The 22,489-nt window shown below is 45.2% G+C and overlaps 1 protein-coding gene across 1 annotated transcript in view; it reads left to right on the top strand.

Moving 5' to 3' along the window:
- Positions 1 to 22,489, top strand: part of TAOK1 (TAO kinase 1) — a 58,385-nt gene that overhangs the window by 10,296 nt on the left and 25,600 nt on the right. The window contains exons 2-4 of the mRNA XM_079955496.1: positions 15,290 to 15,516; positions 17,621 to 17,692; positions 21,509 to 21,610. Coding sequence (XP_079811622.1) covers positions 15,385 to 15,516; positions 17,621 to 17,692; positions 21,509 to 21,610 — 306 coding nt within the window. The 5' untranslated portion in view covers positions 15,290 to 15,384. The remainder of the gene's footprint in view (positions 1 to 15,289; positions 15,517 to 17,620; positions 17,693 to 21,508; positions 21,611 to 22,489) is intronic.

The raw sequence follows: 22,489 nt of genomic DNA on the forward strand, positions 1-22,489 counted from the left end.
TTTAGGTTAAGAACAGTTTCAGGTTAAGAACAGACCTACGGAACAAATTAAGTACTTAACCCGAGGTACCACTGTACCTTAAAACCTCCTTCCTTTGTGATCCTTCCCAGTTAGTTTGGACTGAGGTGTTAACCCTCTGCTCCAATTTAACATTAGGTCACAAAGAACTTGCTGTGTGAGCGTTCAAGAAAAATAAGCCCAAAGCCTCTATTGGAGTGCACAGAAGTAGTTTTGTGTGAACCTGCAGCTGATACATTGTCTATAAGAAAAATCTGTTTCTTTGAAATTTAGCCAAATAGCATTAGTTGAAATATCTGTCTGATAGATGGTGTTTTTGGCCTCTTGAAATTTATTGAAATGCAGGGAGAGAGGAGGAAGTTGACTCCTGGACCTTGCTAGGGATGCATGCCTTCCACTAGGCTGGAAGAACAATGGCTGTGTGTGTTTGTTTTTACTCATCTTCTCCCCACATGTTGGTTAACAAGTTGTTCTATTCAATCATGTGAGGGTTGGAGGGATAAATGTTGGAGTCATACTGGCCTGGTGAAGCAGGACCAGTTGCTTTTTCCTGGGAGTCGTAGTCTGAATAGAGTGGTACATTTCAGAAACATGTAAAACTGTAGTAGTTTGGCTCGTTCAGTCCACAGAGGCTTAGAATCTGGGATTAGGAAGCAAAGAAAATGCCATGGCAACGTAAGGCAAACTCCGCATCCAGAATTATGAAAAGTAACAGCATGATTTCCTTGGTTTGCTAAGTATGTTTGGCAGAATTTAGCATTTCTGGTCACACAATTCTGCTTTTTAAAAATTCAGGTTTTTTGTGTAAACCAGCCAGTTTCTAAACATCTTTCCACATCCTAGATGCTAAAACAAAACATGGACATGTTTATAACTTTTCTTTCTTGAGCTTCCCCACCACCAATTGTCAAAAATACTGATTTTACTATCTCACTTGATTTTTAAATGTGCTTGATCTTCAAGTTCTAGTTGTTTTTCCTTTCTGCTTCTTTTGACTGGCTTGATCTGTTTTCTCAAGGGAATTCGCCATGAATTACCTTTTGAACACTGCCATGAATGAAAATCTCATTAGTTCATCTTTTCTCTCCTGTTTGAGGGATTTATATCTTGTATGTGACTTAGCGTGGCAAATCAAATAGGCTTTGGGATATTTGCTTTGCATGCAAAAGCCCCCAGGTTCAATTCCTGGTATCTTTAGGTAGGGTTGGGAGAGGCTCTTGCTAGTTACCCTGGAGACGCACTGCCAGTCAGTGTGGACAACGCTGAGCTAGATGGAGCAGTGGTCTGACTCAGTTTAAGACTATGCTACTATGAAAGATTTGAGGTGCAGAATGAATTTCCTCACCCTTGATTTCTGCTAACTCTGAGATGTCAGAATTCAAGCAGCTTTTGGTGTTACCTTCCCAAGGTTGTTCGTTTTAATTATCCCATTACATTGGTGCTCAAGCAGTGTTCCACTTTGTTCCAAATCGATAATAGTTTGTTTTCTGGTACACTTTAGTTTTAGCTGATCTGAGAGGTGCTTGCACATGAAGCTGTCCCCGTCCCCCCCCCCCGCTAAATCTGTTGTGTGTGTCATTCACATGTTGTAGGTGATAGATGTTGTAGGTGTTTTATTAGATTGGCTGGTCTCTGGTCACCCCAGCCTTTGAGGGCTGTGTGAACTGGGCCGTCTTGTTCAGTGCCATACCCTGACAGCATTCCATAGATTTCAACTTCCAGATACCAAGGGGTAGGCAGGCCTGCCATGGTTAGATTTGCACTAGGAAGCCTTAGTTGGAGCCCATCCAGCAGGATAGGTACTGGAGCATGGTCAGATGCAAGCAGGATATTCAGGGCTGACAGGAAGGACTGGAGCAGCAAGTCAGCATCAAGAACCAGGGGAGTCAGCCCAAGAGAGCAGGTCAGGAACAAACAGGCAGCAAAGGAGGAGAATCAATAGCGTTTACTTTTGAGTAAACATGACTGCAGTTGTGCTCTGCCACTCAAGTGACTTGAAGCTGATATGCCAAAAACAGGCTGCACTTCAGATACATAGGACACAATTTGTCTCTGCATCCTGACTCCTCAGTGTATGGTGGTTGTTGCTTGGATTGGGTCTCCCATCTCCCCCCACCCCTCAAAGTTAAAAGTGCAAATCCATCGTTGCCCCTTGTCTCCTCTCACATTTGATCATTATGATGCACAAGGAAACCATGCACTGGTAACCTCAAGGTTAGATTACTGCAGTGCATTATATGTAGGGCTGCTTCTGAAGACGGTTTGGAAACTTCAGCTGGAGCAGAATTCAGCGGCTAGGTTGCTCACCGGAACAAGACGGTTTGAGTATATTACACCGATCTCATCTGACTTTACTGACTACCAATTACCGGTAGTTTCCAGGACTAATTCAAAGTGCTCAGGACCACAATACCTCAAGGACCGCCTCTTTTGATATGAACCCACTCAGACCCTGATAGCATCTTCTGAGGCCCTCCTTCATGTGCCTCCTCCTCAAGAGGTCCGGAGGGTGGCAACATGAGAACGGGCCTTCTCTGCAGTGGCTCCCTGACTGTGGGATGCTCTTCCAGGGAGCTTCGCCTGGCACCTTCATTATACACCTTTAGGCGCCAGTGTTCCTCTTTAACCAGGCCTTTGGTTGATTGACATCGTATGCCCTTTCAAAATGTGTTGGGGGGGTTATTGGGTTGTTTTGTTTTTATTTTTGATTATGTATTTTGTGGTTTTATATCTTTATCCAGTCAGTCGCTCTGAGACCTGCAGTTATAGGGCGGCATATAAATTTAAAAAATTACAATAACCTCCTTGAAGCAGTTTTTAAAAAGAGGTTTTCTAGAGGAGACTTTGCAAAGGTGTTTGTTAAACAGAGCTAGCTGCCTGACACATCAGTTATTTTCTTCTGATAGGTTTAGTAGATGTTTGTGTGGATGCAGAAATCTTTTCCGTGTGCTCTGCAGCCTTTTCCACAGGAGCTGCCTCTTACTTTGTTGCTCTGCTGAACAGGCCCTGGATACCCAGAGGAACCAGCACCTCTTGTGTGTCATCCTGAATGAGACAGGCACGATGAATGGCCATCCTTAGCATTAGAGGCCCTGCAAAGAGCCCTTACTTGTTCATTGCTATTTCGGTGCCTCAGGTTTAAGATGACACCACTTCTAATGCTTCACCAATTGCTCCAGTGAAGTTCACATTTACTGCCCTTTAAAGTTCTCAAGTTTAAGTGGCATGACCTCAGGGGGAGGTAGCTGATGACTCCGTCTCATACAGCTGCTCACAGGACGCCTTCCATAGATTTGCTCCTTTTTAGCTGCTGAAAGATGTGGTGGAAGAAAGTGTCCTCCCCCTCCTGCCAGAAGAGATGAGCCCCTTCCTAGACACTCAGCATAGAAATGCAGTAAAATTCCCTGTCCCTTTTCTGCCAGCCCCCAGCATGGCTAATAACTTTTTTTTTTGCAGGCCAGTAGCTTTCGAAGACTAATGTGCAGTGTTGTGTTAGTGTGAGGTAAGCTCAAGGGAGGGGCTATTTGCCAGTCAAGCTTACAAGTCACAAAGCTTCTACCTTCTGAACACTGCTGCCTTTTACAGACACTTCCTAAACACTTCAGTCATGTGTCTGTGTATCTGTGAGAGAGAAACCTGGGGGATCGAGTCCAGCTCTGTTGAAAAGCACGCGAGTTTTGCATGGGCATTGCTGTGAGGATGGATTGTATTTTTCTTTTTTCCCTGAAATCCAAACACCACCTGTGATACTGAATTCCATGAGTGTGGAATAGCAGAAGTCTAATAGAGGTGAAAAGCTGCATAGATCTTTTTGGCACAAATTGCAACACTTAATACTGCGCTTGCAGTTGTCAGTGAACTTCATAGGTAGTAAGTGCTTTTTGAATGCAGAGGAACTAGCTTCCAATAAAACACAGTATTGCAGGATGGTGCTATGAGGTGACTGCTGGCCCATGAAATAAAATGGAGGATACATAAATGTCTTCAGAGAGGTGTGAAACGCTCACTGCTTTGTGACTGAGTAATAGGGACAACTTTTAATTCTGCGCCTTGTAGATGGATTTCTCTCTTCCAAATGCCCTTGATTTGCACCCTCAATGTGGACTGTCTTCAGAGTCAAAGAACTGAAGAAGTTGTTGTTTGTTGCAGTGCAAATTCACACAGGGAAGTCCTCCCTGAGCCCCACTGAAATGAGCAGGAGCCAGCAAAGTTCATTGTGGCTTTTACACTCAAACCTTAATTTGCTGATTCATAGCCTCACTTCGTCATTTGACATGGATAGAGGCTATGGCGTGCCAGTTCTATATTTCAAGCATATTTTCAATTTAATTCTGCTTTCAGGCATCATTAATAGGTAACAGTGAAAGGAAAAAACTTGGTGAAACTCTCAGTTTGCCTCCCTATTCATAAAAGAGATAATAATTCTCACTGTCAGCTGAAAGCCATTCAGGAAGAATTTAATGGTGTGTTTAGAGGATATTTTAATCTCTGTCTCATGCACTCTCTGGAATTGTAAGTAACTTCATGCAACATAACAGAAAATCCCTTTCCTCCCAGGCCCTTTTGAGCGATTGCGGGGATGAGGGGTTAGGTGTGTGTTTGTGGGGGAATTATTAGAGGAGGAAATTCATTTCTGCTTCTACATTAGATACTGCAGAAGAAAAATAATTTGACAACTGGAACAGTGGTTGCTCTGCATCTGGCTTTGATGCTGCAAAATCCTGTCCTCAACTTTGGACAAGCATTTAAAAAAAAAAAAAGCATTGAAGTTTCATTTAACATGATGTCCTCAGTTTTGTCCCCTGTGAAATTGTTTCAAAAACCCAGCTAGCAGTGCTTCTGACTAGAAAGTTGTGAGAAGGGAAATGTAAGGGTCTGAATGACCCTCCAATAACCCCAAAGAAGGTTTAAACAAAGTTAGAAACTTCACCAGTACGAAAATCTTCAAATAATTTATGCTCTATTATTCAGCAACTTCACATGAGATTTTAATGTTGTAATATGTTTTCTCTTTTATTTCTTTAAGGCTTACTGGATATTTTATTTTCAGAAGTTCTTGCTCCTGCCATCGAGAAACTAGGTGTAAAAGTAAACTAGTCATGTGATAGGAGTCCATGCATACAAGAGGAGATTGCAGTTATGTGCAAACACTCCCTTTATTGTGATAGCATTGACACATGTGCTAAACTTTTAATTGTATTTTCTCCAGATTGCCTCAGGTGCCATTCCAGTGGTGGATTATATGCCTCTCAGGCTTATAGAAGGCAGCCTGTTAACATACAGGGCCTGGAATTAGCCGCTAGGAACATCACACTTGATCCTGTCTGCGTCTGTCAAATGTCTCAGCAGGAAGTGTGTGGTATCTTCCCCTGCAAGAATTATTCTAGAGACTATAAGGTGCCAATGTTATATGTGTGTAATTCCTGATAAGTTCCAGTGTTTCTTCTCAGTGAATATTATTATTATTTATTCAATTTATATACTGCCCTTTATCAAAAGACCTCAGAACGTATGCTCATCTTCACCAGATCCTTAAGGAACCCTCATGTACTACAAACCATGAAATAAACCTTAAACATCCCTAAGGGACACACAAGTAGCTTAGCTTCAAAGTAAAAGAACACAGCAGTTGGCTGGTGAGAAACTGCATCTCCTAATAAAACACGTAGTGGAGTTCTGTCTCCAGAAATGGCCATTGTGGTGAGGACTTTTGTTTTGTAATATTGGAAGTGAAGAAATAAGAAAGCAGACAACTGTGCATCGCGAAAGAAAAGTTTGTATGCAATAGCTTGGGGTCTTCCTTGTACCCCCTTCAGATGCAGAATGTTTAGTCACCATGTACATTGGCTTTTCCTTCTTACACACCAGTGTCCCACCAATGTAGGCTTTCAACAAATGTAATGCAAATTAGACACCCCCCAACATGTATTCTTCTCCTAACAGCAATTAGGTCTCGTTTAAGGGGAAGTTATATCGGTAAATTAAGTGTGTTGCAGTGGGGATCTTTCATGGGCCTGGAAGTGGCTTATTTTTATGTATGAGTGAATTTGAAGAGAAGATTTATTCATTTGACACACTAATTCTTGGCAATATTGTTACATGGTGACAACAATTATATAGGCGTGTTTCTACTCTGGAGGTAGGATATCTTTCTGATTTTTATAAGTGGATTGACTCTAAAGACAATAATGCACAATTTGAATTGCATTTAAGGAGTCCACAGATTTATTGAGGTAGAATCCAACTGGAAGGAACCCAGAGGGTCATCTACTACAACACCCTGCAATGCAGGAATCTTGACATAGAATTGTATAGTCTTAACCCTAAACATACTGGATTTTATCAATACTCATATTCAGAGTAGACCTGTTGAAATTAGTAGGCCTGTGCAAGTCATGTAGAGTAATTTCAACCATAGCCCCCTTAATTTCATGGGATTTTCTCTAAGTAGAATTTAGCTGGATACAATTCGTTATTAACAGATTGCCATATAATAATAAAAATCGCATAGGAAAATCAACTTTCTTACCCTTCCGGAACATTTTAGGATTATCCTAGGCGTGCATTGTATAGACAGTCCCACTAGATGAGAGAGTTGTGGTGTACAGCATTAGTCCTCAAGGAGAATGTGCAGGAATCTTCCTGTGACATAGAGGTCTGCTCTCCTCCACAATGGTACCATTGGGTGGTTTTCATTGCATGAAGAGATGCTTATTTCCCTGTGCCCATGAGAATATTGCATCCGAGGTTTCTTTGTCTCAGTGCATTCTCGCTATCAGGTTTTACCTTGTAGAGCTCTCCACTTCACCCATGGTGACTTCCAAATGTTGACTGATGGAGAAAATCAGACAGGGCTCTTCCCAAACCCTACCTAGAGATGGAACATGGCACAATCTGCATGCAGATCAAGTGCCCTACAGATGATCTTTGCTTCCTGTCTTTACCACCTGCCACTTGAGATTGCTTGGTGTGAAAGTGCCATACCTAGCATGTCCATAAGTAAATTGCCTCATTATTATTATTATTATTATTATTATTATTATTATTATTATTATCATCATCATCATCATCATCTGTATCCCTTCTTTCCTCCAAGGAGCTCAAGGTGGCATACAAGATTCTTCCTCTTCCCATTTTATGTTAAAAACAACCCTGTGAGGTAGATTAGACTGAGAGATGGTGACTGGCTGAAGGTGACCCAATGAGTTTCATAGCTCAGAGGGAAATTGAACGCCACTCCCAGCTTCAAGTCCAGCACTAGAAGCTATCTTCCTGGTCAAATGGAGCACTCCCCCGCCCCTCTTTCCCAACCATTCCAATTAATACAACACCTGGGGGTGATTCTGTACTCAATGGTGCACCAGATAATTCTGCCTCCAAACAGGGAATTTAGACTGATGACCTTGATCAACAGAATTCAACACAAGAGGTCAATCAAGATCAAAATAGTCACCCTCCTTTAGGGATCCATTGTTTCAAATATCAGGGTCCTGCCATGGGCTTCCTTCCTTCTGTTGTTTGATAGCAGAAAACAGTGGGCAGGGATGATGGGAGTTGTAATTCAGTAACACCTGCAGAGCCAAAGGTTTCCTGCAAGATTTGTCTCATCTTGCTGCTTCCTTGACCTAGTGGGTGGGCAAATCTTTAGCCAAAAGTGGGGGACCTCAGTGACAGAGCAGCAGGATATATTGATTATGGATGCCAATCTGAGGCTCCTCCATGAAGCCAGGAAATAACAAGGCACTCAACAAGCACATCTTTGACCTTTGGTCTGTTACTTTGGCACTCTAATAATGGGCTCTTTGTCTTCAGACACAGCAGACATATCAAGAAATTGTTCAGCAGGCCTCTCTTTCTGTGCTTCCCCCAAACCTCAAAATATGGAATAGGCTTCTCTGGATGGTGAGGTGGCAACTTGCGGGAGGTTAGAGATGGGGGCAGGGAAGTTAAGGGAATTAGCCTGCTCAAGTCCCTGACAGCTTAAGAGAAGTACCCTGGAGGAGAGGTGGGGGTTGAGGGGGGCAGGAACTGTCCTTGCTGCTCTTGACACACTGCAGTGTTTTGTTGCAGATCCAACTTGTCCTCCCAGTGGCACAATCTGAATTGGTTTGTTCTTCAGTGAGATAGCCTGAGTTGTTTTAAACCCAATACTCTGCTGCACCAGGGTGACCACACTCACGCATGCATCCATGTGCGTTGAGCTTAGGAGAGATGTGATGCTCCTCCCCACCCTAGGCCACGTATTTCCTTCTGGTATTTAAATGTGGCCCTTCACACTGTAACTAATCCAGCTTTTGAGCCAATTTGCTTAGACAATTCTCTCTTGCCTTTTTCACTTTCACTGTAACAGGTAGAGTATTGGAATTTGGGGAGGGGTGGGGGCTTTAAGATTGTCCATTGGCCAAACCTGGATTTCCATGTTTCATGGTCACTCTCCTCATTCTGAAGAAGGGAGAGCAGATGAGATGTTTGGACAGTTGGGACTTTCAGCTCCAGGCTGGGTCCTTTTAGGACAGATGTGTCATTATTTGTAACCTGTCAGAACACAATAAACGCAGGCAAAAAGGTTGAGACAGCATCTTTATCAAGGTGGGTAAAAGTTTGTGTTATGCAAGCCTATAAGGCCCCCAAGGCTTCTCCTCTCCTAGCACAGGCCGCAGTCCCTTCTGTAAGGGCCAGCTTCCTGGGCAGAGCACTTTGAGACATTAAAAGATGACAACTTCATTTAGGAGTCCGTTGTGGAAACCTCAATCTATTCAGTTCTTTTCTCTGATCCTCAGTTCTTTTTCCCAGTCTCCAGATTCTTTCAGGTGTCAGTCCAAGCCCACTCCTCTGTAACAGTGGCAAGTGAGATTGGTAAATAATTTTTGCCTTGAACTCATGGAAAAACTGAACATATTGTCTCTCCTGAATTTGAAAGATTTTTTCCTGATTTCTTCCCTGCTCTGGGTCTGTCAAGGGGTGGGAAACCTCTAGCCCAGGGGCTGAATGTGGCTCTCTGGGGCTCTCTGTGTGGTTCTTTGGAACTCCTCAGTCCACACCCTTCAACAGCCGGACCTTTACCCTCCTTGAGTGTTTCTGGAATGTGTCCTTGAACTCTGATAATGGTTATTGGGGTGTTTGAGAGTGTGTAGGCATGTGATCCTCTGAAGAGAAGGTGACCCTCAGCAGAAAAAGGCTCCTCACCCTTGGTTTAAGTCTAGGCAAAGCAAGCAAGGGAGACCATTGAGAGACGTCAGACTCTCTTTACAATAGCTTTGGTTTTCTCCTTCAGAATATTTATTTTACTTTGGAATAACTTCTCTGAGAAGCTACAGGAAGGGCACATAGGATTCCTTGATGCAATCTCTCCAATTAGGGTGTGCTGTGTGTGTGTGTGTGTGTGTGTGTGTGTGTGTTTTGCCAAATCCTGAGAGTAGTCTGTTTGAGCTTTCTGTGGGATTAGGTTAAATGACGGAGCCAGCATTATGCTTACTCTCCATTTTGAGTCCGGCTGCCTCTTTTGATTGGATTTAAGTGCTGCATTGTGTCTGATTACATTGTGTGGGATTTGTGTTTTTAAATTGTGTTATTGTGCAGCACTGAGAGATTATGGGCATCTGATAAATAAGCAAACAATACCAACTGGTGCAGCGTCACCTGAGGTGCCCAATTGGGTTAGGGTTAGACTTCAGACCGAGGTGGCTAACCTGGCATTTCCCAGAGGTTGTTGGCCTCCATCTCCCAGCAGCCTGCATGACCATTGGAGAGGGATGATGGGAGCTGCATTCTAGCACCATCTGGAGGGCCACAGGTCCCCCATTCCTGCTTTAGGACAAACCTGAAATATTGCTCTGCCGATTATTACAACCGTTTCTGGATTTGATAGTGAGCATATAGTACAGCCTTTCCCAAGCTGTGACCCTCCAGAAGTTTTAGATAACTGCACCTATCCACAGCAGCGGAGAGCCTTACCACGCCTATCCATGTTGATGGAGGGCCTTTCTGGGCCAATCCAGAGTGGTGGAGGGCCCTGCTGCGCTTCCCCATGGGGGCGGAGGGCTTTGTGGGCATCCCCACAGCAGCAGAGGGCCTTGATGGGCCTTCCTGCAGCTGTAGAGGGCCTCCCTGGGCATCCCCACAGAGGTGGAGGGCCCCATCGCACCTTTCTGTTAGGCTGAGGCTGCACTGCACTTCCCTGGGGCAGTGGAGAGCTTCCTGCGGTGGTGGAGGGCCGCGCCGGGCCTTCCCATGGCGGTTGAGGACTTTAAAATGTAAATAAGTAGTAGATTTATTAAAAATATTAAATAAACTTCCATATAATTTATTTAAAATATTTTCAACTAATTTAAGAGTAGTTTAAGTGATTTACTAGTCAGGTTGCATGTGCTTCCCCACTCGGAGGTCTAAGTGGAATCTGTGTGTGCATAAGCCCTACTAAGTTCAACTAAACTTCTACTTTCCTGGGAGCAAGCCCCATTAAATTCAGTAGGGCTTGCTTGTGAGTAGACATGCATTTGCTTGCACTGCTTACTGACAAACATCCTTTGCACCCTTCTCACACAGTATCCAACCTTCCATTTTAGCATAAGGTAGCCAGCTAAATCTTCTCCCCTCCATCTGCCCCCCCGGAAAGGCCCCCCCCCCAAGCCCTCATCCCTCCAATCTTTCCCTTTTTATCAAAGGGAGGGAGGGCGGGTAGGCTAATTCAACAGAAAATGATGCTCAGGACCCACTGGTCTCCAAGCATCTTAAACTGGGGCTTCATCCTCATAATAAGTGTTGGAGATGTAGTAAGGGCATTGACATCTTAGAGTAGCTCCAGAGCATGTGGACTAAAAGAGTCCCATTTTGAAAAGAATTATATGACCATAGTCAGTTATATCATCCAAGCTGTATATTACTTTTTAATAACGTAATTTTATGACTTATACCAGCTTCCTTTAGCAGAAAGTAGACCAGACAGCAAGAGCTTTCTTAATAAGTTAAATAAAAATCAAAACTGGTAAGCTGCACTGATGCCTCAACGAGGCCAGGAGATTTTGGAGTTATTAGATTTAACTGTCAAAGAAATGAAACTAGCGTACAACAGAACCAACTGTGAAAACATGTGGTACTCAAAATGACAACCAGTCTTAAAATGTTTGTACAGAATATCAATTTAATGTTTGGGGATCCGCAACATGACACCCTCCCCAACCCAAAGGAAATATTTTTTTCTTGCTGTGCACAAGGGGATCCAGTTCATTCAAGTCGTTTTTCATGGGATCCCTGAATTCTCCTGCAATTTACTGCAAAAGCTTCATTGTTTAGCATTCTCCTGGTACACCCTATTAAAGGCAGTGGTGCCATGGGGAGGACAAGAAAGGGGATGGCCTTGCTGGGCCAAACTCTTGAGCAACCCTTCAGGAGTGGGCAGGGATATTTCTAACAGCAGCTAGAAAAAGAGCTTGCACATTAATTTAAAAAAACAATTGGTCATAAAATAACATAATGGCTAAAGCCACAGACTCATAACAACTACTCCCTCTTTCTTTATCATTCAAAGTTTAATATGGCTTTATTCTGTGAACCCACCCACTCACCTGCCCTCAAAAATATTTCTTGGTCCAATATGAAACAGGTGCTTGCTATTTCATGGTAAATGGAGTGAAAGGTAATAATTAAATTACGAAGCATTAAGTACAGGGTTTTTAGCGGGTTGGGATTGGGGATATGATCCTTGACGCCCCTGGTTAAAGTCAGATCTGCATCCACCTGGTTTCTGGGCAGCCGATGGCAGAGATTCAGATGAAGGTGTCTGGAATCACAGAAGAAAACCTTGTGGTGACCTTGACCCAAGATGAGCTAAAACATGGATAGGCAAACTAAGGCTTGGGGGCTGGATCTGGCCCAGTCACCTTCTAAATCCGGCCTGCGGACGGTCCGGGAGTCAGCGTGTTTTTACATGAGTAGAATGTGTCCTTTTATTTAAAATGCACCTCTGGGTTATTTGTGGGACATCAGAATTCGTTCACCCCCCCCCAATAGTCCGGTCCCCCACAAGGTCTGAGGGACAGCGGACCAGCCCCCTGCTGAAAAAGTTTGCTGACCCCTAGCTAAAACTCACATTAGGCAGCCATGGCAACAAAGGAAACTGACTTCTCTGCCCCTGCTAGGGACATGATATGTCAAGGACCATGACTTCTATTTGAAACTACCTGTCAATTTTGATAACCCGTTGAGGCCCTTTTGCACATTCTGCCAACTGCTGAGGCACCAATGGGCCGCAGTGGCTGGTATGGTTGGGCAGGGAGACCAATAGGAGATGTTGCCAAAGCCAATGACGAGCAGAGTCCTCTTCCCCCCCTCCAGCTTTCTCTCCCCCCCCCCCCCCCGCACTGACATGCATAAGGGCAACATTGAGGCTGAGGAGGCAGCTGGTGGGGACCCTCTGGACCCTCTGAGAAAGAGGGCAGGTGGGGGGGGGTCCTTGTCATCCTAATGGACCAGCCTCCACTGCCTTTAAGGGTGTGGCTGATGTTACTCAGGATGTGGAAATCCTTTTGCTGGAAAATTTATTGAGCTCCATTCAGTTCCAGGACCTTTTAAAAAAAAACAAACAACTTTTTACCTGCTACTTAGCAAATACGTTTTGTTGTATTTGTCAGTTTAATTTGCTGCGTGTTTCTTCCATTGTTTTGTTGTTTCCTTTCTGAACATTCCCCCCTGTTTTTATTGTGAAATTGGCTTTGGTGATGTCAGCTGCCTGGAAAATTTCCCTTTGGAACTGGGAATTTCAAATGAGAGCTGGAGAGTTGGTGGATCTGCTTTTAAGCTTTACACAAAGGCATTGGATCAGTCATAAACTGAGTGACCAGAATAGTAGGTTACCCTAAGTTTACCAGATTTTTTTTATTGAATCCGGGGACACTTTTCAACTTCATCAGATTTTGTATGGGGACTGATTTGTAAATCCGGGTACTGTCCCCAGGAAACGGAGACGTCTGGTAACCTTAGGTTACCCTCCTGCAGCTGAGTCAAACGTGCATCCATTTTTGGGGACATTTTGTAAGGCCACAAAGTGCTTGTTTCCTCCGTAAGTGAATGGGCTGTGTCTTGGGAGGACTCTGCTTGAACAGGGTTGGCTAGCATTGGAAGCTTGTTGCTGCCCTGTCTCTTGGTGACTCAGAGCTCATCCACATCGCGGTGGTGGTTGTGGATGGGAGCAGGCCATGGATGCTACCTCTTGAACGTAGATCTGTTTACCCAGGGAGTACATAGCCTTGCCCAGAGGCAGGTGTGTGAAGCCCTCTTCTCTCTGGTTAACACAAACAGATATGAGCAGGGTGGGGGGCAGCAGAAGGGCATTTGTGGGATTGCAGCATTTGCATCCTGAACAATGTCTTTTTTGTAAGGACCCAGTGCTGCTTAAAGATGGAATATGACCTCATTTCTTTTTGAGCCAGGAAGAATTTCTCCCAGTAATACGGAGTGTGCTGTCACTTATCAGCGCCTCACCCCACCCTTTCTTCTGCTTGATGCTTCTGTTTATTGTTTGTTTTAGAAATGGACTGTAAATGCAAAAAAGTGTTCTATAATCTTAAATTCCTTCTTCAGAGTGAGGATTAAGTTGTAGCATTGTTGGACTTTTCCCTCCTATGTGAGGAATGCGGCAGATAGCATGCTTTCCATGGGGCCTGGCTAGCTTGCACCTAATGCTTTTGGCTATGTGCAGTGTGTTCCTTTCCACAATCAGCCTTGTTATTTGGCCACGGGTGGAAGGGGAGGCACAGTTCCAGTAGCCCTCACCCCACCTGCTCTGGGGACCTGATCCGGATTGTGTGCAAAACTGAGCTTGAAAGGGGAACACCAGAGGGGGGAGCTTGTACCCAGCTCAATCAGTCACTACCTTCCCTTAAAGGCCCTGTTCAGAGGTGGGGCCCCTTTTCAGTCTGAGGGCCGCAGTCCCTCCTGGGGAGCCTTCCCAGGACTGCATGCCAATGGTGGGCTGGGCCAAATGCAAGAGTGGCTGGAGCAACAGGTATAAATTTTCAGCCTTGAACAGCAGGCTAGTTTCTACACACACAAACAAATTGCATGTCCATCTCTGTCCTACATCCAGGCAAGCAAGAGGGTGCTATCAGAGTTCAGTAACACTTCTCCAGCAAGAAACACTCAAGTAGGGTGTGAATCAGGGCTTGGGTAGAGTCCTGAGGGTGGGGGGGGGGGAGAGGTATGGAGGGCTGGATTTGGCCCTCAGGGACCTGAATTTCTCCACCCCGGCCCAATAACTTCAAAAGCCAGGGAGAAGGCTTTAGGTTGGGGTAGACTAAAAGTGTGGTGTGGTGGTTTCTAGACACTTACAATATTGGCTGGGTTTGGAAATTGCTGTAAAGTCAGTTCGGTTGCTGCCCTTGGAGAATTAGCAGTTGTTTTCTGTTTGGAATCTCCCCTCCCAAATTTTATATGAAATCATGGGGTTAATTCCTCTTGAAATGGGTTCTGACATTATTTTTTTTATGTTTGGCTAGCAAGAATGTGAATATGCATATGAATGGGTGGGTAGAGACGAAGGTCTTAAAGATCTGTCAGATTTGACTGCACAGTTTCTACATTTCTGTCTCCATTGCTATAGAAACAGGGTTTGCTGATCTGATGTGGTACTGGGAATACAGTTACAGTGTTGAAGATCTGGTTGCCTATGAGTTTTAATTGTGTAATCCATCTAGGTAGATCTAGGCATGCCTGATTTATGCAAGTGCTGTTCTAATTTGGGAGAAGCAGCATGCATTGAAAAGTGGATGCACACCACTTGGGCAGAGTCAGACCATTGATCCCTAGCCCAGGATTGTCTGCTTTGACTGACAACAACTCACCAATTCTCCCTCCGGCTTTCCAGCCCTGCTGCTGCAGATCCTTCATAGAGATGCTAGCAAATGCACCTTGGACTTCCATGTGTGACCCTTAAAGAGGAAGACCCCAGTTTGTTTGCTGTGCATTGTGGGAGCTCTGAGCCCAGTCTCTGAATAGCCTACAGGACAATGATGCAGTGTTGGTGCCTGGAGGAAGGGTGGGATATAAATTTAGTAAATGTATAGGAGTGTCTGCTTTGGATTCCTGCATAGACACAATCTGGTGGCATTCAGGATCTCCTTCCCCTGAAAGCACCTTGCAACGTGGACTGTAGTGGACGCCTTGTGCAAAGAGAACCTTTGCAATGCTGCAGCGGTTGGCCGAGGATTTGGTGTTACCTGTATTTTGATTTCCCTTCCTGTAACATGCTGCCTTTTCTCTCCCTGTATCCTTGCAGTGATCCATGCTGAAAAGGCTCCATTCATACAGATGAGCCCAGGGTCGAGGTGGCACTTTAAACCCAGATAGTCAGTTGGCTAACTGCTCAGCAGAATGCCATCCACCAGCCGAGCGGGCAGCCTGAAGGACCCCGAGATTGCAGAGCTCTTCTTCAAAGAAGATCCAGAGAAGCTCTTCACGGATCTCCGAGAGATCGGCCATGGAAGCTTTGGAGCTGTTTATTTTGTAAGAGGGCTGGGGTTGGGCATGGAGGTGCTGTGGGGCACATGGAAAAGAATAAACTCACAGCTACCTATTGGCAATTGCAAGGTGTCACTTGCCTCACATGGCACCACTAATGAACATTAATGATGGTTGTGCTTTGCCTCTACAGTCAGAAGCAATAATCCTTCTGAATGCCTGTTGCTGGAAACTGCAGGAGCGGAGAGCACTCTCTCTTGTGTGCTCAGGTCCCACAGGCATTTGATTGGCCAGTATGAGAACAGGATGCTGGACTAGATGGGCCACTGGCCTGATCCAGCAGGGCTCTCATTAAGTTTTTATGCACACTAAGGGCCCATTGACTTCTTACTCTGCTATTGGCCGTATCTTCATTAATGCTGAGTTATTCAGATGCTGAGTTATTCTGCTCCTGCACCTGCTTCTTTTGCACAGCTCTTGATTCATTTGCCCCCCTCTTTTTCTCTCCCACTTTAGTTGTTGAGTAGATCTCCCCTCAGAGGGTCTGCATTTTATTTAAGGGCTGGAATAGAAAAAAAAGGCCATGTAGACTGATCCCATGTTTACTAAGGTGCTCTGAGGGTGGGGGCACTATAGCTTTGCCTGTCCGAAAGAGTGGGTGCACGCACACAGCTGGCTCAAGCCATGGAGGCCTTGACAAGTGCAATCGGGAGGTGTGTGTGTCTTCCTTGTGACCCATGTCACAGGAGCAGGGATAGTGAGGGCTTTGCTTTGTTTCCGGTTCGTCTTGAATTAGAGGTTTGTCATTGAGGCTATTAGTACTCAACTCCAGTGTCCTTGTCGGGGACGAGGAGGGCCTCCCTGGAACAATAGCGGACCTAACAAAAGTGTGTTGTGTGGAAGTGGAGATGCTTTGCAAGGCTGCGTACTGGCATCTATTGTCAGTGTGGCATTGTGGAACACAGCTGGGAATTGTCACCCCACCCCCCTGCAAGCTCCTTGTACTTGCTAGAGCACTGCAGCGTGTGTTCCTGAGGGAGGCCGGGCACGCTCTGGACCAAGCGACCTGGAATTTTAACTCTGGCTGTTCTCGAGGCCTTGCAGGTTGAGAATGCAAACATGCACACACAAAAGGATGGACTTCTGAGTCCTTCTCCTCAATTCTTAGCCCCTTGTCCCTTTTGTCACCCAGCTTTTGGAATTTGAGAGAAGCCTCAGAATGGTCAGTTTCCTCCCAAGAAGGATTAAATCCCTAATAAAATTATAGATACAGGCATAAAATATTAGGGATACAGGATCCATTCTGGCCTCGGACACCCTCAAGCTTTCTTCTCTTTTTGTGGCTTCTGTTAATCATATTTATTTTGAATAAGCAAATTAGACAAAAATGTTGAACAGTCTTTTCTAGCACCTTCCCTTGCTCCTTCTAACTGAGCCCTGTTCTCCCACCAAATCAAAAGTGGTTCCCCACCCCCGGCTCATAAACAGGGTATTGCCCAGCCATTACGTCATGTTAGTACTCAGACTGCGTGGAGTCTGCCAGTAATGCAGATTCTTGTGTCTACCCTGCAGTAAATGACATTTTGCATTTTGGTCCTTTCTGGTTACTTGCCAGGCCAAGCCCACTTCCTCACCTTGTTCAGGGGGTGTCATTGCCAGAGACGGTAGTTGTGTGCTTTGCCTATGGAGGCTTTAATTGTGTGACACATCTGCAGAAGTCCAGAGCCATGCTGGGGCTGCTTGATTGGCACCTGTGGTCAAGAGGGGGTTCCCAAATGGCCAGCTGTCAGAACTGGAACCTCGCAGAGGCAAAGGGAGTCTATCCCCAGCACAGGCAGCAGCAACAGCAAAGAGCTTGCTGCTTAGGCTGGGAAGTGAGTCTGACCCAGCAGACTCTGCAGGATTCAAGAGGTCTTGCTTGCTCTAGTGCACAGCTCAGAGACTTTTTTCACTGGGAAGCTCCCTTCCTCTGACCAGTGCTGGGTGCTGACTGCAGTCTATTCCCCAACATCCCCATGTTCCAGCTTCAAGACCTACTGTGGGTTTGAGTCCTGATATGTTGGATTTCAATTTGGTGGGATCTTCTGCTAGCAGAATAAACGCTGCGACAGCATTGTGGTTATTGGTTTGTTTGTTTTGTACATTGCAGGCACATGATGTGCGCACCAATGAAGTGGTGGCCATCAAGAAAATGTCTTACAGTGGGAAGCAATCCAACGAGGTACGTGAATGGTTGTGCTGCATCTGCTGACGTGAGTTCATTCAAGCCAGTCTCTGCCAACCTGGTGCCCTTCACAGGTTTTGGACTACAACTCCCATTAGCAACAGTAACATGGCTAATCGTCAGGGGTGAGGGGAGTTGTAGTCCAGCACCAAGATTTTGTGGGAGGGGAGGCTGATTTAAGCTCTGCAACCATTGGGGTTACAGGAACTCCTCAGGGTTCTTTCTCCAGAATGTTCCCTTCAACACTTCACTAGTTGAACTGCATGCAGAATGAATATACAAAACAAATATAAAGAGCTGTAGTAACCAGTATCTTTGAGTATTCAGTGTCTCTAGGGACTCTGTCATAATGGGAAAATTCAGTCTGTGCTAGAAGAGGAGGGGAATAGGGCTTCAGGGATCCAGGTAGGCAGCAGGTGAGGGACCTGCGGTGTTTGGAATTTTGAGGAGGGAGCCAGAGAGATGAAGTGTGGAAAAGATTGTTCTTTCCCTGAACACAAGAAACATTTTCCTGCCCTCCTCCCTGAGCCTTTAAGAGGTCATTTCCCCCTGTCTTTAAACTTTATATCTGCAATCATGAAGAGTAGAAGTGTGCTTTCAAAAACCCAGGCAGGAGCTGGGATTCTTGGGGATCAGTTGAATGCCATTCAGGGAAGCTTTATTTGTAGGCAGGACCACATCCTTCCAGATTGCACCCTTAGTGATGAAGTTGGAAAGAAGTGCCACAAGAGATGCTCCTGGGATTTCTTGAGTCTTGTTGCTTCTCTGTGTTGAATTAGCCGGGGACTGATCAGCTGTCCTACAACCTAAAAAGGCCCTCTTTGTGCAAAATGCATGTTGTTATAACATCAGTAGCAAAAGCTGAAACGAACCTAGTGCTGTGGTATTCTGACTTAAGCGCACGTTGGCTTTCCTCTTTGGCCTTCGACATTCCATTCTAAAATTCTGCTTAAAAACAAAACAAAACACCCAAAGCCCCATCGCCTGGCTAGCTAACTAAAGAAAACTTGCTAGGAATGGTAGACATGAATGCAGCAGAGGCACCAGCTCAGACAGCAGAGCTTGCTTGCCTGCAGAATTTAATCAAAGGCAGATCAAGCAGAAGCTCCTCTCTCCCTTCCTGGCTCTTTGCTTTGAACAAATCCATCCCAAGGAACTTCAGAAAGATGCAGTGGGGAAACGGTGTGAGCGTGGGAAAATTGCAGGCCAGGCAGATTAAGGTCGGCTTTGAGCGCTACCAGCAAGAGCAAGCCTTGGAGGTTAGGAATGTCACCCACTCTCCTGGCAACCCTAGATCCGCTTGAGTTCTAGATCCTTGGCTGAAGACCCTTTAGTTTCATGTTTGAAAGGACGTGTGGAGATTTTAATGTTAAGCTGTGTTTCAAGAACTGCAGCCCTGTCTGGATTTTGTATGAACTGAAGCTTCCCTTGCCTGCTTTTCAGCCTAAGGGCTGCATTCCCTTTATGGAAATCTTCATGGGGGGGGGGGGGACATGGTGGTGGTGGGTGGAGCTGCAAATCTAAACTTCTACTTTTGAACCGTAGGCTGCTTTCTACACATACACACCCTCCGTCCTCTGTCCAGACAAGCAAGATGCATTATCAGTGTTTAAGGACACAGTCCACCCTGACAACAACACTCAAGGAGGGTGCAAAACAGGGCTGGTGAGGTGCAGGGCCTGAGGTTTGCTACTTCTGCCTTAACAGAACAGAGCTGTTTATTCAGGACTGTCAGTAGAATGGGGGCACATCCTGTGCACCAAAGATCAGTTATTGTTAAAACATTTTATTTTCACTATGGAATAACTGAACATGTTTTCAGAACGGCAGGTGAAGTGCCCAGGTGCCAGCAGGCTCTGAGGCTTGGTGAGGGCAGAAGGCCAGGGCAGAACAGCCTAGTTGCTGCTTCTTGCTGGCCTTGTGCCTGAAGCCTGGCACATTAAAAGCCCATTCGGCTGTTAAGTACAGCTTCTGAGGCTTAGTGATCACTGCAAGAGGGGAAAGGAGAAAAGCAGAGGTGTGTGACATGAAGTGTCAGCTACCAGCAGGGAGTTCACACAACAGCACTCTATCTGGGCTGTGAGGACTTATATTTTTTACACAAAAACCAAAACAAAACAACCACATCCTGCTCTGAACTTGCCCTGGTGCTGAACGCTTCAGGGTGAATGTAGAGTAGGATGCCTGCCTGCCATGTAAAAATGCCTTTTAGTGGCCCTTCTCCTACCTGTGTCTTGAGGTACTGCAGAACTAGGAGTCCTTTCTCTGTTTTCCCCACACCAGCCTCCCGCACTCCATTTTTATTCTGTTCCCGAAGCCTTGTGCATCTTGTTTAACCATGCAATGGTGAAAGTCTAATTTATACCTGTTTCTCATCCTGCTGATTTAATTACTATTGGGCTATAAATACTCTGTTCACATGAATGAAGCACATGGCGCCCGCTTCAGAAATAAGGCTGGATTGTCTCCAGTGGGCGGGTGTGTGTGTCTGTTTTGAAAAACACAGTTTAAAAACTCTTTCTAGATTGCTCCTCTCTTGCCGAAAGAGAAGGCAGCTTAAGTTGCAGTTACATTTAATCATCATGCCAGCAACACTGAAGGGTGACATGCGCTACCTTCTGCTCCGTTCTTGCAGTCATAAGAGTTGGAGGTCATCACACACCAGCTCAGTTCAGGATCAGCTAAAGCAGTGGTTCCTAAACTTTTTTTGGGCCACCACACCCTTGGCTCCATAAACTCATCCCCAGTGCCCCCTACCCTGTAAAAGGAATTATTCAGAATAGCAGGTTGCACAACCCTTTAAGGAAGATAATAACACTGTAAAATTCAAAAGAGAAGCAATTGATTGCACATTTAGTCAAAATCTACTTAAAACAATTTAGTTTAATACAACAAAATTGATGCACTTGGTTTAGTAGCTCCCTCTGTGTCAATTTTTCCCCATGGGCCAACGTGGCTGATCAGAGGACTGAATTCCTTCGAATTCCATCTGTGGCACAACACTCCTGCTTAGGCAAGAGCTCTTGGTGCAGCAGAGTAACGCTTATGGCAAATCATTGTTTCTGTCCTCCGTCAGCAGCTGCATTAGGGGCTGCTTGTGCAAAGAAAGATGGAACACAGTGGTTGGGGACCTCAGGCCTGGGGGTGGGTGGCAAATGCCAGGCCTCTCTATTGGGAGTCTCCCTAGGATACACCCCTCACTGGCATTGCTCTGTGCCCTCAGCGGCGTTCGCCCGGCTGGGGCGAGTCTTTGAATTGTGCTGATGCCTCTTGCATGCCTGGATGGAGGATAGAAAGACGTGTGGGCGAAGCGACCTCTGACATTTGCCCGACTGAATTGTGGGCTGCTCTACAAAGGAAAGGGTTGCATCCGTTGCTCCGTCCTGGTTTGCCTATGGCCCTGCCCACCACTGGCAGATGGTCCCCCCCCCCATAAAGTTACCCATAAGGGAATGCAGCCCTTGGGCTAAAAAAAAGAAGTTCCTACCCTGTGGTTCAGTAGTGGGGGTCAGTAGGAAAGGCAGGTTGAAATATGGGTTGAAATATGGATAAATAAGTTTTAACTTAAGTTTATAAAGGTCAGCTGAAAGGGGGAACATAAAGCCTTAAGTGAATCTTGTTCTTGAATGGAGAAGGGCAGCTGGTGGCTGAAGAGGAATGTGGCCGTTCCTCTGCCTTGTTGCTTCTGATCTTCTTGGTCCTCTGCTTATGTATTTGTCCTGGTCAGATCATACCTGCCCTCTGTCTCCGATTCCCAAAAAACATTTTCTCTCATCTGTAAAGCTTGACCTTCTCCTTTTCTCCCTTTTGTAGAAATGGCAGGATATCATTAAAGAAGTCAAGTTCCTACAAAGAATTAAACATCCAAACAGTATAGAATACAAAGGCTGCTATTTGCGGGAGCATACAGCATGGGTAAGCGCATCTTTCCTTTCCCTTTGTGGAGCTGTGTGTGTGTGTGTGTGTGTGTGTGTGTGTGTGTTGAGCAGTGTAAAAAGGAAATGTGTGTCTGCTGGCTGAAGGTATTGAATCAACACACTTCGCCAGCACTTGCCTTTTCCCAGTTGTTACCTCCTGAAAGTTTTTTACAATTCTATTGAATGAATGTATGAATTGCCATTTACATTTATCTGAAGGTGATTTACAGACACACCATAAAAACAGCTGTGAGTCTTAAAAACAGTACAAAAAGACAACCACAGGTACATTTTAAAAACAATACAAAATGAGCATCCAAGAAAGGGACTGATTTATTCAGCTGGGACAGCTTGTTTAAACAAAAACATCTTCAATTGTTCAGATAGTGGATGCTAGTCATTTCTCTACAGGCATGCCATTCTACAGAACTTGGGGCTGCCGCACTAAAAGCCCTTCTCTGAGTTACTGTAGAGCCAACTTATGATATTTTGGGGAGTTAAGGCAGAACTCTCCTGCAGAACGAAGTGACTTGCTGGGTATATATGGCATTAAGGCCATATATATATGATCTTTTGAGCTTCTGTAAACTTCTTTGTCCAGCAGGCATTGACTGGATTATTGAGGCAATACTCTTGTCATCCAGTGCCCTTGGCTTGTGAAAATTTTGACCCTGTATGTTAGAGATAGCTGTTTACCTTTTATTTTACCCCCTTGCATGGTTTTATCATCAGACTCATTCCCTGCTTCTACTCTTGCTTGAGACTCAAAGCTCCAGCAAGATTCCTATCATACCAGGCATCTCTCTTGAAAACAAAACGCAGCATCAAAGCTTTGATGAGATTTATGGTATTCATGAGAAGAGTTTGCTCTAACTGA

This window comes from Podarcis cretensis (assembly GCF_951804945.1).
Source record: "Podarcis cretensis genome assembly, chromosome: 15".
In the NCBI taxonomy this organism is placed as follows: Eukaryota; Metazoa; Chordata; class Lepidosauria; order Squamata; family Lacertidae; genus Podarcis; species Podarcis cretensis.